General features: G+C 42.3%; 1 protein-coding gene across 1 annotated transcript in view; it reads left to right on the forward strand.

Annotated features, from left to right (window-relative positions):
• Positions 1-17330, forward strand: part of sgcd (sarcoglycan, delta (dystrophin-associated glycoprotein)) — a 172551-nt gene extending 155221 nt beyond the window's left edge. Inside the window, exons 7-8 of the mRNA XM_079247792.1 lie at positions 7474-7597; positions 11739-17330. Of these exons, the coding sequence (XP_079103918.1) occupies positions 7474-7597; positions 11739-11924 (310 nt within the window). The 3' untranslated portion in view covers positions 11925-17330. The remainder of the gene's footprint in view (positions 1-7473; positions 7598-11738) is intronic.
• The last annotated feature ends 2154 nt before the right edge of the window (positions 17331-19484 follow it).

The raw sequence follows: 19484 nt of genomic DNA on the forward strand, positions 1-19484 counted from the left end.
AAACATTAGCATTCATTTCAGGTTTTCATTCGTCATTTGTGTGTAAACTGACAGTCCAAGCACTTTGGAAATCTTGTGCAGAGCTCTCAGGGTCGTCAGTAACAGGAAAGAAAGTTGAAAAGTTGAAAAGTAAATCAACATTCAATTTATTTAAATTCAACTCTATTTGTAATGTGACCATTTGCAGCAAATTCATCTCAAGGCCATTTTGCAGGGTCCAGTTCATCACAGTGCAGATGTAATCCAGTTAAACACACCCTACATGAGCTACTTTACTGCTGTTTATTATAAGCTAATAACTAAAAAAAAAAAAAATAGAAGACCCAGGAAAAGAGGGAAAAGAACAAAAGAAAATGAGATTGAAAGACATTTTTATCAAGAAAAAAAAACCAACAGAACTGAAACATTAATATGAAAGTAAACTTCCTGGAATATGGAAAAAAAAAAGAACAAAGGACACTGATGACAAATATCTAATCCAGTTTCCGTAGCGTGTGCACTGAGATGAGCGGCCAACCATCAATCACTGCAGCTTTCCCTTAACAACCATCCAATCAAACATAGACGGAGCGAAATAATTCCCGTCAGTGGAGTGAAGATAATTTCTGAGCGTCGCTCCAAAGCCCACCATCATGTCAGTCTGCACATCATTTGACTTCTTCTCGCCGTTTTCTGCAGCTTTGGTGACAACCACCCAACTGACGATGACATATCACCAAAACAATCCAGTTATGTCAGAAAAGGCGTGCGAGCTCATTGGATCGTGGCTAAAATCTAATCTTACTCTAATCGCTCCAAACAATTTGGCAGGTAGAAATCGAGGACTCAAATTCCTATTTGAGCGTATTGTATTGACCCCTAGCACCCCCCCCCCCCCCCCCCCCCACACACACACACACACACACACACACACAAAACACACATCCCAATCAGAGCTGCCACTTTATTGAAACTATAACCATCATTTCTTTCTGAATAGTGATGCCTTGTCAACCGGATGTGTCCCTGCATCAGGCGGACGTCTTTGTGAGGGTAAAACGCCGCCATGGGCAAGTTTGATTTATATCCTGATCAATTCTGAGCACAGATTGAGGAAATGTATGTGAAGCAATAAGATGGAAAGTGAAAGTTGACTGGAAGGCAGAAGGAAGTGGAAACTTTGCCAAAATAAATTGTAAGGTTTTTTTTTCCCCTCTTTAAGCTGAATTAAAATGTGAGGCTGAACTTTTCCTTCATGCCCAGCGGATAATAAAGTTTTAAATCATGAAAAAAATGTGCCGCACTCATCGTAACATTACAGAAACTCAGTCTTGTGATCCAAAACTACCCAATCAGGTATGCATTACTATCCCGGATTTTTTTTAAAAATTACTCTCCTGAAAACAAAGCTGCGTTTTAATTGCAGTTTTTCAAATGAAAGTGCAATTGCAATGTGCAGCTGTTTCCCCTGAATGCTGTTTAGTACATAATCCATAGTCCTCTTAAAATCTTGTCCGTAGACCAATGGGTAGCGTAACCGGGTGGCGTAACCGAGTACCGTAACTGGGTAGCATGACCGGTTAGCATAACTGGGTAGCATAACCGGGTAGCATAACCGGGTAGCATAACTAGGTAGCGTAACTGTGTAGTGTAACTGGGTAACATAACCGGTTAGCGTAAGCTATTACCATAACTGGGTAGCATAACAGGTTAGCATAACCGGGTAGCATAACCGGGTAGCATAACCAGGTAGCGTAACTGTGTAGTGTAACTGGGTAATGTAACCGGTTAGCGTAAGCTATTACCATAACTGGGTAACGTAACTGGTTAGCTTAACTGGGTAGCATAACTGGGTAGTGTAACAGGGTGGCATAATCGGGTAGCGTAACTGGGTAACATAACCTGTTAGCGTAATCTGTTAGCGTAACCTGTTAGCGTAACCATTAGCATAACTGTTAGCATAACTGGGTAACATAACCGGTTTGCATACCCGGTTAGCGTAACCAGATAGTGTAACTGGGTAGTGTAACCGTGGAGCAAAATGGGTAACATAACCAGTTAGTATAACTGGTTAGCATAACTATTTAGTGTAACGTGGTAGTGTAACCGGTTAGCATAACCGAGTAGTGTTACTGGGTAGCATAACTGGGTCACATGACCCTCTATGTCATATCTAGTGAAATCCAAATACAATAAAAGTGTTTTCTTAACATTTTGCCATATACTTCTATATGGACATGTCTGGAAAACCACTTTTTCTAAACTTCGGTGTTTCCATTACCAGTTTTTTCCCAACACCGTCACCAGCCATTGTTTGGCCATCTAGCAGGAAAAGGACCATCTACAACCACTCTGCCCATTCTCTTTTGACCTTTAACATCAATAAATCAATATTTTTCTTCTTCAGACCTTATCTGTGAACCCTAAAGATGGTTGTGTGAACATCACTACAGCACGTCATCTTCACCATGTCTACATGTCTAAACGTACCGAGCTGCCGCCATGTGATCGGCCCAGTTTTGTGTGTTCACAAGAAAATGAAAAGGCATATCTAAGACACCTTCCTGCTTTTCCCAGCGTTTCTTCTCAGATCTCAGTAATTGAAAGGACAAACTGTTCTCTGAGTGTGTTCAGCTTGTTCACCCAGCAGTTTAAAACACCTGCAAAGCAATCAGCTTCTTATTGTCCAAGATTCCCATTTAACCTCCAGTTTGCTTCTCGGCTCACAATCCTCTGAAACGGTACGACTTTTACCCAAACGGAGGCACGAAAGTTTACAGTTTCTGCCATGTTAAAACCTTTAGCTGTTATCTCAGGGCGGACAATATGAGGAGGAAGCGTGAAAAGTTATTAACCTTTGATCTCAGCTGTAGATATGAAGCCCAGCCAGGGGAAAAGGAGAAAAAAAGGATATGAGGGGGTATAAAGTGGAGAAGAAAACAGGCCAGAGAGGAAGATGAAACTTTATTGATCGCTGGGAGGAAATGAGACTGTGGCTGTTGTAAAAGTAATAGGCATGACGACATGGAAATAAAGCTGGACCCATAAAGCAGCAGCAAAACGACACAAAAATATAACAGGGAGAGGAGAAGCTGAAGAATTCAGTTTGGTGAAATGACTTCATAGAAAGCAGCGTTGCTTCCACGTGCTCGATCGCTGTTTGGGGGAATATGAAAATCTGTTTATATTAGAATGAGACAGACGTACGAGGAAGGAAATGGAAAAAAAACAACAGGAAACATAGTTTCAAGTCACCGGGGGCACGAAGGGGAAATTAATAAGAAAAGCAGCCTGAGAGATTTCATTGGCCGATTCCCTGAGGAGCAACCTGAAAGCACGACGGAGAGACAGGAGAGGAGGAAGTAACGACAGACCTGGAGGCGTTTCACTTCCTTTTGTCAGACCCAGAACACCGTTGAGCTTCGTCGAATGAAGGAAATGTGTTTTTCTTACGGCTTCTTCTCACTCCTGACTAAAAACTGGCCTGAGATTCCTGCTGTAGATTCCTGCCAGTCATCATAAGATCCCCCGCAGCCTGGATCAAAAACAGACCTATAGATGACGCCACATCGCCTCTATTTTCCTTCAACTTCTGAGTCTTGACTCGCTTCAAAACCCCACCATCCATGCCAAGAAGCTTATTATGGTTTTTCCCCAACAAACCAGCTCCGGTGAGGTTTCAGATCCAGTTCCAGTTCTCGAGGACCTGTAGAGTCTAGATGTTTTCCTGCTCCCTGACTTCTATGAATGTCTTGTTTGCATAAACCTGCTAAAGATCCTTTTGTTAGAGACAGTAGAGTCGTCACACGACAGCAAACAGATTTTTTTTACTTGTCTTGTCCAGCGTTAAAGCAGCAGAATGATGGTCTGGCTGCTGTGTCGCGTGGTGCAGATTAGCTTTGCCAAGAGGAGTTTCATGGCTATAAAGATCCTCTTGATCAAATTGTTTCTTTTATTTTTTTCAACAGTTGTTTTTTACTGAATTTACATTGTTCTGCTCCACCTGACGGCAGGGGACAGAGAACGGGAAGAGACCAGGAAGGAAAAGGAAAATGGGCAGGAAACAAAGAGAAGACAGAAATACACCAGATCCTACCGGATTCTAGACAACCTGCTACTACACCTGTACAGAAACACTACATAGGACCCCCACCCCCCATCCCCCACCAAAGACAAAGCCAACAACTGTCAGAAGCACCAGAGATGAACAAGCTGAATAGAAACCATGAATTTACTCTAAAAACACACAGAAAAGTTAACTGAAATGTCTGTTAGTGAGTAAACCTGAAGGACAACATAGTGACTGTCACATGCAAAATATTTAGAGGCCAGGGCGACCCTGAGACCCCAGCAATCGGCAGCCACCCCAAAGCAAGTATCCAAGCCACTCCACCCCAAAGACAACATCGCATATGCCCAGGAGGTGGCAGAGGAACGCCCCAGCCAGAGAACCCCGGAGCCAGGGGGACACAGGCCCTGGTGGGCCAAGACCGGCAAATGCTGAGTCCACTGGGCACCAGTCGCTAAGGGCAGACAGAACTCAGGCCACAGGGTCCCAAGAAGCTGAAAGTCCCCCATCCTCACAATCAGAGGGTCTGAACAATGCCCAGGAGGACCAGGTCCCCCCAGAAGGTCAGCCAACAGGGGCCAGTCCATCCCCCAGTGCCCCAACCCCACACCCTGGGAATGAGGGTCCAACCAACCGATACCCTCCCACCCACCCACATTCACTCACCTCCTCCTTCCTATATACCTCCACAGAGAAGAAAAGAGAAAGAGAGAGACGGAGAAAAGATGAAATGAGTCATGATAAGGAGTGCAGTGATGAAGATGAACATGATGATGAGGATGATGTATGAACATGAATACATGTAAATCTTAACTGCATTTAACAAAAGGACCCCGGGAAGAATAGCTGCAGCTAGCGGCTGTAAGCTAACGGCGATCCGAATAAAATCAGAAAAAAAGAAGGAAGCCGAATTAGCCGTCGATACAGAACGCATCGCCGAAAGAATGTGCAAAGTTCTGTTGTGCAATCCTTCACAAACACCAGACTGGTGAAGGTAAAACATTAGCTTGCTGGGAACACAGTTAAAACAATAACACCACCGTAGTGAGAAATACTGAATTAGCTTGAGATAAGCTGGAATCACCCTGCGATGGACTGGCGACCTGTCCACGGTGTACCCTGTCTTTCGCCCAAAGACTGCTGGGAGAGGCTCCAGCTTCCCAGCAACCCTTCATCGGACTAAGCGGTTAGGAAAATGAATGAATGAATGAATGAAGCTGGCATCAGGCTGGAGAAGCAGTTTTTCTGTCTGTAGGAACTCCTAGTTAAAGCATCAGACTGCCTCTAGCAGCTGTTCCTTATTTCATCTCTTAACGGGATCATTGCTGTTTATCCAGCGAACCTTTTAGCTGCTAAGCTGAGTTGTTTGCTTCAGGCATGATTACATTACATGAGTATCTTTCTTTCTGGAACGAGGTGATGAGATCCGTTGCTCAGTGAATGATTAGTACAGATGATACCGTTTTCTCAGCAACTCAACATCACTTACGCTGATGACGAGGTAGTGGAGGGATGGGGACGTTCTTAGCTATGATCCGTTATGCTACCCAGCAGGAAGTAGCAGCGAGCCTGCTGCGTTCTCTATTGTCTAATGCTCGAAGCTTTTCTGCATGAAAAGCCTCCATGGCTTCAGCTTTTAGCCTTTTGTTCTCTGAAATGTAAAATCAGAGCCGAGACTTTGTTCTCTCGATGATCAAATACAGCCGTTTTAAACCATGTTGCCTCCAATTTTTTTTTCTACATAACACTGATTGTCCAAGCACTGTTGATAGAGGCAGAAACAGACGAGACTAATGATAAATGATTGGTTAGATATGTTCAGAGGAAGAGCATGAAGAGATGAACAGTAACACAAATTAAAGAAATCACAGCGGTGAGCTTAAAATTAGTCTTTTTGATTAATAACATTGAAAACTCTGCGATTAATAAGTGTTGAGGCATTAATTGACGCGCAAGAGGTGTCATCGTTTGCTAACACGGCTATAGAAGAATAGTCCAGTCCTCGCCAGCCTGAAACCAGCAGGTTTTTGTTGTTTCCCTGCTCAAACACACCTGGTTCAAATCAAATGGATCCAACATCTTCTTGTCAACCTGTTCATTCATTTCAGTCAGGTGAGTTGGAGCATGGAGACAACAAAAACCTGCAGGATACCAGCCCTCGAGGACGGGAGTTTGACACCTGTGCAGTAAAGCATGACTCAGGTTTAACAGATCGTCTAGCCAGGGGTTCCACTGAATGCAGAAGCATCGTGGAAGCGCCGCTGCAGGGCGCCGCTGCAGGGCGCCGTTGCTAAGTGCAGCTGCCCAGCTTTCCACATGACACGCGGTTCCACCAGGTGTGTTTCAAAGCATAACGTTTCTGTTGTGATTAGATTCAGTACACTCGATTGTGCCAGAATTGTGTCTGTGCGATCGTCGTCGTACTTGTAGGCTTTCATGTGAACAATGAGCCAGCAAAGAAGGTAACGGTCCAGTCCGACCAGCTCTCACTTACCTGCTCTTCATTTCTTTTTGGAAGGGATGTGTGATGATTGGCTGAAATGATGTGTATGTAAAGTGCCCTGTGACAACATTGTTGTGAAGTGGCGTACAAATACAAATAAAGCTGAATTGAATTGATGTCAAAACGCTACAAAACGGCGCAGGATTCCACCTCCAGGATGAATGCCTCGCTGTCCACGGTGTGTAGGATGAGGAAAGACCCTCTATCACCCAATGGCTTGGTGCTGGTGCCGCCGGTAAAGAGGAAAGGTTGATGTTTCAGAGGAAAACGTGGTCTGGACTTGTGGTATTTTTCTGGTAAAATCAACCAGATCCACGTTGCTTTTCATCGCCCGACTTCCTGTCGTAACGATCGGCTCTGATCTGGTTTCAAAGCATCACAAACAGAACAACTGCTTTTTATTTTTTATGTGCAATTATTATTTGTTTAATTTACACATTTAACAACAGAAAACAGCCCCCATATGTGACACGACCACATTTTCATTTAACACGACAGGAAATCAATAGCACATAAAAAAAAAGTGTACATAACATATGAGGTCCCCAAAACCCACTGTCCTGCATAGTTTCAGTGTTTCCCTGCTGCAACACACCTGACTCAAATTAATGGCTCAATAGCAGATTTGTGCAGAGATTGATTTCATTTGGATGAGGTGTGTTGCAGCAGGGAAACAGCTAAAACCTGCAGAATATTGGTCCTTGGGGACCAGGGGTGGGGATCACTGATGATGCCAAATTCAGATTTTAATAAGACAGGAGTAAAAACGTTGTAGTTAATGTGTTAACGTGTTTTCTGCAATGATCTGGCAACCCCCTGCAGTTATCTTTGGACCTCCAGTTAACTAAACACTGATATAACAAAGTCTTAGTTTGCTCTTAGCAACCAGTAACACGCTGGCTTTGCCCCTGTCCCGTCCCAGGCTGGAGTCTCCAACCCGCTCCTTGGTGATGGAGGCCCCTAAAGGAATCCAGATCCTGGCCGAGGCTGGAGACATTCAGGCCATCTGCAGGAACGAGCTGCGACTGGAGTCCAAAGACGGCGAGGTATGTCAATCAACAAATTCTTCTTTTCTGTTCTCTCTGCATGAAGGTTTTAAAAGTACCTAAATAGTTAGCTTGGATCAGAATCTGAGTTTTTAACTGTTTTCCTTCGATATACGCTATGAAACAAACTTCTTATTTGGCATCAAAACTTAAAGTAATATCGTAAATTTAAAACCCAAACTCCTCCAAGGTCATCCATCACCTTCAAGAGACCCAACACCTCTTTTTATATGAAGGAACAGTACAGCATCTTTCACTTTTTCTTCCCAGAATAGAGGTTTACACGATCCGATGAATTTATGGCCATTGTGGCCATTTTTAGTTACAGTCTTGTGTTACTGAAAACAGGCTGAAGAAACTCAGAAGCTGAATTCTTATTCGCTAAAGCAGTAACCTGCTTTGCCCCCGCTGATCATTGCTTGTTTATCCTGACAAAAATCCAGGAAACGTAGCGCTTTACAAACATGGGGTTATAAGAACTGCCGATTCGAAGAGGCATTAACTTTAACTCCAAATTCTGTCTCTGCATCTTTAACCCATAAGAGCCCAGCGTGACATATATGATCCATGGTCTCTGAGACATGTGGCGTCACTTTATGGTCCAAACTTTGCTCAAAGCCCTGTGGAAAATGAGCAGATTCTTGTCTTGTGTCCTTTAATGGACACCATAAAGTAGAAGAACTGTAAAAATGTTGACATATCACTTGGTAAGAAATGGTAAATATCCCTAGAATATCTCATAATCTGATTTCTGATGCTTCCCTCCTTCGTTTTCTGTCTTCTTTCCATCTTTAACTTTGCTTATTTAACACTTCCTCCCCCTATTAGCTCGCCCTCATCCTTTCCCTCGTGCTCTTAAAGTCCTCCAACCATTCCCTTAATCGTTACACACACCATGCATCACATTCAGCACAGTCGGCTGTGCTGATAAAAGGATTTCCCTCCTTACGTTGCACCCGTCGCATCGTGTCAGATCAGTTCAAATCAGCCGAAGAGGATTAGCAAGAAGGAAATGTTTAAAAGTTTTCCCACAAAAACAGTTTGACGCATTAAGACAGTGTGCTGATACGAGACAGATGGCTTGGTGAGGGTGGTGGTGGAGTCATGAAGGTGCCCTTGAATCCGTTTTAGTCCAATTAAAAACAATGGCTCTGAAACCGCTGCCTGTACCACATCTTCCTGCAGCTTTCAAGGCTGTGTGGTCAGAAATTAAACGTGGAACTCATGGTGGGCAGTGCATATAATTAGAGTCGTGTTCTCACACTCCATTAGTGTTGCAAATGTCCATTCGTCAAACCTCTGTCTTACACGCACACTCGCACTCTGTATCCTCAGGCGCTGCCACAGCAATTACAGAAAGGTTTGGCTGTTCGACACCCACAGACCACACAGGCGGACACCCAAATAGTCACACTCGCTCTTTTATGGACACTTCTGAGGCCACTCATCAGCACATAAATCAGGGGAAATACGGACGTCTTCTAGGGGTATTTAAAGCACTTTCAGGTCTTTAACCAACTCGTTTAAGTACAGTAGTTGTTAAATATCTGAAAATAAAAACTACCTAACATATGCCACATGGATCCTCAGCTAGTGCAATCCCAACATCATCTTTCCTTCTAAGTCTTTGTTTGTGGGTCTTACCTTTACCTGCCTAACCCTCCCTGGAGTGTCTCACTCTGTCTGTCCCTCCTGGTGAATGATTTGTTCAACAGCAGCTGTCTGGGGAAGTCAGCTGAGACTCTGCTTTAAAAAGGGTTCCAGGTCATTTGGTGGCGATGCCTCCCAGAGGCGCCCGGTAATGGCTCCTTTACCTTTTTATGGCTGGAGAGCTCCTCCTCTCTGCGGCCAGTGAAACATCGTCCCGTCACGAGCCCCAGAGGGCTGGAAGGAGGAGGAGGAGGAGGAGGAGGAGAGATTGGATTGGTGCAGCTGTGGTTTGTTACACTGCAGAGGGAGAAAGTTATTATGTTCCAATCAGGGAGGGAGTAGAATGACTTATGAATGGTTCTCGTCTTGCTCGGGGGGTGTGGAGGGCAGCTTGGGCATCAGCAGACGTTGAACATCACGTTTTTTTCTGTTTTGTGTTTTTCTCCAAATATTTCAAAAGTTGAATCAATTTCTGTGAAGCTTTATTGATCTTCCTCAGTAGGTGACCCTGTCTCTTGGTGATGGTGGGATTTAATCTTTAAACAGCAGATTAGGAATTTTTCTAACCTCCAGAATCTGGGATAAATGCCTCAACGAACATCATGACAAGATGTCAAGGATGAAGATCCAGAAGATATTTAGAGATTGACACAACTCTCGCTGTTGACTAGAGTGTACAAAAGAACAAGACAACACTTCATCCTGTTTTACAAACAGCCTGGTGAAAGATGGCAGACCTCAAAGATGATTCAGACAAATTCCGGTTCTACCTGATCAGTCACTGAAAACCTGGCTGGCTGATTGTAGAGCCGGAGACAGAACCTAACAGCTATTAACTTTTTCAGGTCACATCACAAGCTGCTGTGTTTCACAGACATGATGTTTGGCTGGAGGAGAACAAGCACAATCAGTGCTTCTCATGCTTGGGTCTCAGTTTCCACAGAGCACAGAGGTTCTCCCAAGGCTATTAACATCAGGAGCCTTTGGGATCAATATCCACACATTGTCCATATGGATGAAAGGTTCCTCAGGGAAAATATGTTAAGAACCGCTGGTTTAAATGATGTGGATGGAGGCTTGCTTGGGCTGAATATTGCAAAGTTTTAGACAAAATGGTGGCCTTGTACCTTCCCCAGCTATGAATTCTGCATTTTTTCTTAGTTTGTAACATCTACATAATGACAAATCACATCTGTACCGAATTTAACGCTGGGTGAGAATGAAAGAAAGGAATGTGTGCAAACAGCCGCATCTCAAGCATCTGAATCGGCCGTCAAAACCCAAGAAGGTGTATTTTGTAATTAAAAAAACATTTAAAACTGATTTAAACATAAAGAAAATTAAATATAACGGTTTTAAGGCCCCTTTATGCTACTTTTACGTACGTAAATGGGTACGTCTATTAAAAATGCCACTGCCTTTCTCTGTTCATGTGCTCCTTACTTTGACATGGTTTCTGCCAATGGAGCCACCAGAGGGCAGTGCAGAGTTCACCTCCGAGCTCTGACCTTAGTTTCATACAACAGTCAACATGGTGTCAGTAGAGGAGATCACAATGATGTACATTCTCAGAAAGAGGCATTAAAGACGCATCACATGACTTTTTAACCTTAAAACTTCGCGTCCAGGACTTGTTCAATGACACAGTGACATCTATTGTGCATTTCTAGAGCTGCTGCCCAGCAGCGTCCCGAGGCTGAGAAACCGGCACGATACAACGTTTACATCCAGGACACGACGTGACGTTTCGCTTCACGGTATAATAACAAACTGGATGTTTTGAACACACAAAGTCGCTGATTCAGCAAAGAAACAAGAAGATTAAAAGATAGAAAGACACTAAATAAAAGTCATTGTAAGATCGTGTTCTGCTGGCTGGAGAGAACTAACAGGTCAGGTAGGATGCAGGATGGATGCTGACTTAGCAATCATGGGGGGCGCGTGGCTACATTTCTGTAGTGTATGATTAAAGGAGGCCGTAGGAGGTGGCCGTAGGAGGTGGCCGTAGTCTGTGCGATCATTAAACAGACCTTGGCGGCTTCTTCTTCCTGTTTCTGTCTCATGTTGCCATGGTTTCCAGCAGTACTACTCTGGTTTGCTCCATCAGAATATGAAAAAACCCCAAAAACTGAACGAGGTTTGCACGTAAATGATCCAGAAGATGCTACATATCCGTCCATTGGGCCTTTAGTATTGTTCCCGCAGTGATAAGTATTGGTCGGGATGGTGTAAATGGATGTGCCTGTTTGCACCAGTCAAATTTTTCAAAATGCAGTTCTTTCTCAGCCCTTCAGAAAAACCCCAAGTTCTTTATACTGCTTTTTTCCACACGTTGCAGGTTTCTCTATGTTTTTATTGTTGTGAAGCACTTTGTGACCTTGTGTCTATGAAAACCACTATATAAATAAAGCTTATCTTATTTTATCTTGTCTCAAACCAGAATTCCAGATTGCCGTTGTTTTCCAGTCTGACCAGTCATCTCTCCTTCTAGATCTCTCTGGACGCTCGAAGGATCCGCCTGATGAGGCTGCCGGAAGGGAAAGCCTCCACCAGCTCCTCGTCCTCAGGGACCAGGCAGACTGTCTACGAGGTTTGCGTTTGCCCCAACGGGAGGCTTTTCCTGTCCCAAGCTGGCACCGGATCCACCTGCCTGATCAGTAACAACGTCTGCCTCTAGGACTGCTTTGTACACTTATAAATAATGACACAGATCCCCTGAAAGGAACAACAGGGAGGACAGACAGATGTACATGTATCGCCTGCCTCTAGGACTGATTCACAGCCAACACACTTACAGAAATACAGACTGCCAGAGCAGACGGACACACCGACACTTCCCAGTCACAAACGCTCCGACACAAACCCTCCGACTCAACCCGTGTTAAAAAGCCGAATCCAGACACGTTTGAATTGAAGCTGCTGACAGATGCCAAAATTTCAGCTCTATGGGGTTTTTAAAGAACACAGGTTTGTACAACCAGAGGTCATTTAGGAATATTTGTCCCTTTTGTCTTGGGATTACGCGTCAGGGACAGCGTTTAATAAAAGGCCTGTTTGTAATATATCAGCTTGACCTCAACAGTCATCCATGAGCGACGTACACGTGCACACAGTTGCTAAAAACCACCTTAGCATACACACACACACACATTTGGCAGGGAAACCTCCAGAGATTTACTATAAAAGACCCTGCTCTGTTCTCCTCAAGCATTTCAGTTGCAGAATCACGAGGGTGATCACCCACAGCGACAGGCCATCCTTCCCATTCTCCTTCCTCCTCTCAGGCATCCCCTCCCCTCCCCTTCAGCAGCTCAGATATTTCAATTCCAGCTTCTCATTAGACACAATTAAGCCCAAAAGGCACTCTGCGAGTACGCGGAGATGAATGTTAGTAATTGGATCGGAGTCCTTGAACATTGAAGGTGTCAAACGCACCCCAACAACTTCAAAGGTAGACAAGATTTCAGGACATCCTCGCTTCAGTAGTACGAAACCTGGCCGCAGCATCGGTTAGCTGACACACACAACTTAAACAAGCTTGTAGCGTACTCCAGCAGAGGCCAGAACTTTGTTCTTGTTCTCGAGGCCATGAACATGAAGAAAGCTGGTTTTCATGCCGTCAGTTGATTCTTGACGAGAAGCTTCGTTCCTATGGGCTGGATGGGTGTGTTTTTATGTGTACTGAACAATTAACCAGGTTATTTCATATTTAATGAGACACTTCTTCCTGAGCAGGGCAAGATTACGCACATGTGGCCATCTTGTCACAGTGTGGTGACCTTTCTCAGCCACCGTAAAGTTCCTCGAAACATGGGGCAGATCCACATCGGGTTTTCGTCAGGATGAACTGATGCTGAAATGCGGGGCATGAATAACACACAAACCACTAAAATAGCAAGTTTAAATTCATATAAAGCTCTGATTTAAGGTTTAATTCATTTTACCCCAACCTTCATGTGAACAGATCTACATTCTCTCTTTCCACTTCCTCTAGAAGCTACCAACCTCCTAACAAAGCTAACTCTTCAAAACTCATCGCATCAATTTGTTCCACCTTTTATTCATCTATTTTCCCCCTCGTGGTCAGTCCTGCACCTCCCACCTTCACTAGCGTTAAAAGGAGAACCCCTCACGTCCCGCTCATATCGACGGATAGTGACGCGTCGCCGATACGGTGCGTGAAACTCAACCACTGAACTGCGAGGACCTCTGACGAAAGATGCCGACTTTAAACTGACGCTGTGATTCTCGACGCTGCGTTGTTGTCTGCATCCACACCAACATGATTCCTCCTGTTGAAACAGCATCAACATCCAGCTCCGCTGACAGAGAAGGAAACAAAAATGACCTTTTCAAACCACTAAGAGAAACGCAGAATGTTTTTAACCTCAGCGGTGGTCACCCTACTTGTTTCTTGCACTGGGACTTTTTTTTAAAGGACAAAAAAAAGAATAAATAAAGCGAGCCACTCTGTTGAAAGAGGGGAACTGTGCCTGTGCCTTACGTCAATGCACTTGTGGCAAGAAGAAGCACATCACACAGACTTTCTTTGGCATCAGCGAATAACATTATGTGATTTCAGTTACACCTCATCCAATATACCTTCCCTCTGTACGAATGCAAAGACCTCCCGCCGTTTCTCTCTGTAGATGTCAAAACCTGACTGTGGGAAAGGATGTTTTATTTCACTATTTACTACTTTAACTTCTGTTTTCATGATTAAATATTCTGTCTGATTTCAAACCACTTGGCGTGAACATCTCTTATGTCGTCTGTGTGTCGCACTTCTAGATCTTTGCATCTTTGTCTGATTCTTTACAGTCAAGAAAACTATTTCTACACAACTTAACACTTTCCACAGAAAATGCTTTGCTATCCTGCACTGCAGCAGAGTTTTATTTCCATATGCACAACGGAGTTAAGCTGGAACCTCTCCGGCTTTTCTGGGAACTTCTAAAAAGTTCAAGTTTTTGTTTGGTTTAGAGACGTTGGTCTAAGTCAATAATATTTTATTTGATCCCATGACAAGAAAAGTTCAGGTTGGTATTGATTATACACCTGCTCTGTGCTGTGCGGCCCTGTTGGCGAGATGATGACTGCCGTAGCTTCTTGCATTCACCCTTAAACAACCACCAACGGCCATGCTCTGTTTGTGCTGCTGAATCTTTCAGTCAGTTTGGTTTCCTGAAGAAAAACCTGCTTTTTGGGCAACATTTATGCAGCCAGAGAAGACACAACTCTGTCATTACAGACATTAGATCAGTTGTTCCTGAATCTTTTGAGTAAAAACCACCAAAATAACATGCGTTTATTCGTTAACCAGGTCCCCATTGGCCACCACTAAGGCGGTATCAACTCTTCCCGGGGTCCACATAACGTATATGTTTATGTTCTGGTGCCGTAACACACAATATCAACTGTCTACAGCAAACAGAAAATATACTGCAGTGTTATTAAGTGTTTATAAGGGGGCAACTGGTTTCTTCAGACTTCATTTTCCATTTACTTTTGCTTCAGATATTTTCTTTTTAACCATTAGCTTGGTTGGTTTACTGCACACACATCTACGTAGTTTGGTTTAGGTAAAACCACTACCTGGTTACATTTAGGAAATTTAGTTTAACAGGCCAGGAATCTGCCGTTAATGAATGAGCTGGCTTAAATAGTCGATTCTTTGTGAACAGATTCTTGCGGAAGAGAGCTGAATCGTTAGAAGGGGCAGGACTTTGATGGGGACACCGTGCAGAAAGACGACAATCGTACCACAATATAAAGAAGGAAGGGTCTCTTGTTGTAGTGGTAAAAACCAGGTCCAAAAAGAAAACTGGAAGCCATGACTTCACTGGGGAGAAAATATAAATAAAAAAGACATTGGGGAATTTATAGTGTAATAATATTGAGATTTTGGCCTTTATTTACTTGATTTGCATGGTGTGGTTCTGTGTTCAGTTGTTCATTTAAAAGTTAGAATAAAATTTAACAGTTTTTTTTTTTTTATTAAAGAAATTGCGCAAAAATGAGGCTCGTGAACAAAATAATTTCAAGAAAATTTTGCTTACTAACAAACAAACTGCTTAAAATAGCTAAATTAAACCAAAAAAGAAGCTCTAATTGTAAATGAAGAGCTGCTTGGGAGTTAAAAGAGTCGACTCTTCAAAGGAAACCAAGTCAAAACAGCCAAATCCTCGGAAGCAGATGAACTTCCCGTCACTATAACAGGCGTCGTTGATTAAAGAAATTATAACAGCTGATAGAAAAAATTAATTGTGTTGCAATTTTCACTTTATTTATGATGATTCTAGAAACCAGTGCACACTAAAATGGAGAAAAGGTTAATCTTAAGGTTGATGGTTACAAGTTTTAAATCTAATCAAACCAAATTTTATGAAGCACTTTACATGCATAACAGCAGAACAACTTGTTTTACTTATTAAAAACAGTTCCAACTTATAAAAAGAAATCAATCAAATGTAAAAACAAAATAAATAAATTAAATTTACTTTAGAAGGTTGCAACAAATAATGGCAGCATGTTTAGAAATATGAGTTCATGTAAACTATGCAAAAAGGCTACATAAACAAAAAGCATATTGAACATAAATTAATAAGGTAATGAATAAAAACAACATGTAATAACTGATGGGGAAAGACATTATTCTAAAGATGAAGATATAAGAAAATAGTTACAGATCAATATAAGCCTTAAAAAAAGTATGTGCAAGAATTGAAATCATTAGATTATCTTTTATATTGGCATTAACTCCTGAAACACAATATAAACACACATTTAGTTTTATTAAATTTTCATGCAGCGTTTAGGAAGCAACAACAAATCTAAAGATGTAAAGATCTTACAAGTTTTTTTATTATGTCATTCAGCATCTACCGTCTCTATTAGCTGCATTTTCATTTACAGTTTCCAGCAAAATAAAAACAAATTTTCCAACATTTCAACAAATTTGCAATTTGCAGGTGTTTCTTTTGAATGATGTTCAGCTCACACGTCGAAATTCGCGTAAATTCCAACAAGACTTCACTTTGAGGAGGATGGAGGTCCAAAACGTTTTGCAGGACATATTTTGGTTCCACTGCTGCTGATGCTGCTGCTCTTCATCATCATCATTTGTCTTCATCCGAAGACAAAAGAAATCATCTAGAAGCACCTTTACTTCAAATGACCTGGTCACATGACTCCCTACATCCTGTCCGGTGACGTGTAAAAGGAAAAGGAAAAAAGTTTTTCTGTCACACATCTCAATAAAAAAAACACCTCATGAGAGCGTAAAAACCTTTTAGAGATGTTTGGAAGGTTTTTCGGTGTTTTGGTGTTTCCATTACCATCTTTTAATACAATATTTGGGTTTTGCATAGATCTAGAGGTGATGGAAATGCAACCATTGTTGCATGTTTCACACAAAGTCAGGTGCACCATCTTTCCTAATGTCTCAGCTTCTCCGTCGCTTGTACATAAATTTCAACCTTGAACTGATGTATTTGGTTTTTGGAATACATGTACACAAGAGATATACATCTTTTTATATGGTTGTAAATGTAAATAATGTATACATAACTGTGTCGGTGCAACATTAGGCAAACACGCCGACCAAAGAGAAACACTGCTCTTTTGGAAAGACAACCTTTTTTATGTAAATCAGTATGTGTTTTTATACGAAAAGGAAAAAAAAAAAAACTATATTAAAGGATGTTTGTTGCGTTGTCGCATGTACAGCAGTGTAAACAATATTGGCCTGTGGAGAACAAGCTGGTTGTTTTTATGCTGTTTTGCTTCCTGTACTTGTCTGTCCTGCTGAGCTCTGATGTTTCACTCAAACTCAAACCTGCTTCTGCTTTTGGTTTGTTCTTATCGTTCCATCGGGGCCGAGGTCTTTGCATTCTCCCCAACTGTGGTGTGTGTAAATTTGTGCAACTATGAGTTAGCATTCTTTTATTCTTCTGCTCCACAGAGCGTGTTGAACGACTGTCAGAGAAGCAAACACAGAAAACAAAGGAAAAAACTGAAACAGAAAAGGAAAAGGGAGCATTATTGGATTAAATAAATGTGGGAATTTACCCCAAACATGGCAGGAATAAAATAATTTCTCATCATTTGTCACAGTTTCACAATTATAAATGCAGTGTAACTGTGAGCCACCACTTTATGTGCGAAAAGCATTCTAAAAAACCAACAAACATAAAGAAAAACATTGGACTGAAACTTTTTTGAACCCAAGAAAATGCATTTTGCAAGCAGTTTCACAACCCTGTGTGTTTCCTGTCTACACATTCATCTTTACATTTTTCTTTGTTCGTCAGTCTGAAACTGCCATTTATGGAAGAGTTTCGAAAGATGCCAAAATAAAAAGGTGTTGTTGAATTTGAGTCCTGTAGTCATTGTGTTTCCCTGACAGGAAAACAGCTGGTGCTGTGGAATGACAAAGAAGTCGCTTATTTTCAAGGTTAAAGGGACTTTGTGTTAGAATTACTCCCATCTAATCATATATCGCATTCAGACGAGTTGAATTATAGCAGCTTTTCTAACACCTGTTGCAACAACGGTAGCCACCGAGCACCAAAAAGCCTTGGCTACACCAATGAAACCATGTCATCCCATACTTCATGGAGTGTTACTCAGGTGAAGGGGTTCAAGGTCAGGTTTATTATCCCATGTGGGAGCCAAATGACACAAGACTAACAAAAAAAGTCATCTAACCTCGTGAGTTTATAAATCTGTGTCTTTTCCAATGGTGTCACAAATCTGCAGCCTGAAGGAAGCAACATGAAGAAGCCATCAAGGGGATGGCTGCATATCGAGTCATCTTAAGTGTACTGGTCTCCAGTTGCAAGGCCGGATTATCCAATGGGCATTATGAGCATGGGCCCAGAGGCCTATACACATTGGGGGCCCATGTGGGGCCCATGTAGGGCAAACACCAGCAGTTTGGACATGAAATAAAATGTACATAAAAGCCAGATAGTTACACCACGGTGTTTAGTGTATTCCTATTGGTTTCACTAGCTGAGAGATGTTAGAAAAATGTCGTTTCATAGCGTATCATTCACAATTTTTAAAATGTTATGGCGTTGAACGGGCCCCTGGAACACTCTGGGCCCAGTGGCCTGTGTACTTTAAATCCGGCCCTGTCCAGGTTGTCCAAGGTGGATTCCACAACCGTTTAATTTTTCTGCCTCAGAAGCCTGTACAAGCTCACAAGAGAAAAGGTAAACAAATGGTAAATAAAACACAAAACATTCTTCAAAATGTACCATCAACATTAAAGTTTTAGAGTTTGTGATGCAAGTTTTATGACTGAATAAATATTGCAAACTGCATCATCTCATTAGTCTGGTGACATGTGGTTCTCCTCTGGTGGAACTATACCTTTACTTGGTTTTTAGTAGCTTTCATAGCAACGATAATGCTGAAGTAAAACCTGGTGGGAATGCTTGATAAAGTACATTTACTGTGACAAAAAGCTGCCATTTACAGCGACTTTGAAAGCTGCTAAAAACCCCCAAAATATGAATTTATGCAACAAAGCTGGGATCCACAGTTATGCTGCTATGCTAATGAGTATCAAGCTAGCTTAAGACTAAAGCAATTCAGTTGACTTACTTGTTGGGGGGGAAAGTAGCGTCTTTCTCCTTTTTGAGCTCTCTCTGCCTGGGAAAGGCTAGCATCATGTTGGTCCTCCTTTTCTGGATTCTCCAGTCACGCTGTCCTTTTTTGCTTTCTTAGAGATGGTGAGAACGGCTTCTACCGCTGCTACAAATGCTGCTCCTACATTTTTCTAACCAACAGCTGAAAAGATTTTACAGCTTGCGGAGGTAGCTGATATTCTACCGTGACATCTCAAACGCTGTGTGTTGGCTCACAGGTAAACACCTTACTATTTCACAATGGTCCCACTTGTCCCTTACTGGCAGCCGTAGTTTCAAGATAACCGACTGCCATTGCATTTCCCTACCAGCTTACCTGTCAGCAGCATAAATAAATGTAAAATTCTTCACCTACGAGAACGTGTCAGATTATTACTAAAGCTCATAAAACATCAATAAAGCTAAAGATGATGCAAATAAATATTAGTGTCTGTTTTTTTGTTTTTTTTCAGGATTAAAAAATGGCTGTAGTTAATTTAGACATGGAATAGCTCGTAGCTAGCAGCTAGTCTCTTTTAAGTACAACAGCCGCCTGTTTATGTCTACTCTGTCAGGTCAGAAACCCTGTTGCTTTACTGTCA

The sequence above is a fragment of the Telmatherina bonti genome (genome assembly GCF_933228915.1).
Source record: "Telmatherina bonti genome assembly, chromosome: 10".
Classification (NCBI taxonomy): Eukaryota; Metazoa; Chordata; class Actinopteri; order Atheriniformes; family Telmatherinidae; genus Telmatherina; species Telmatherina bonti.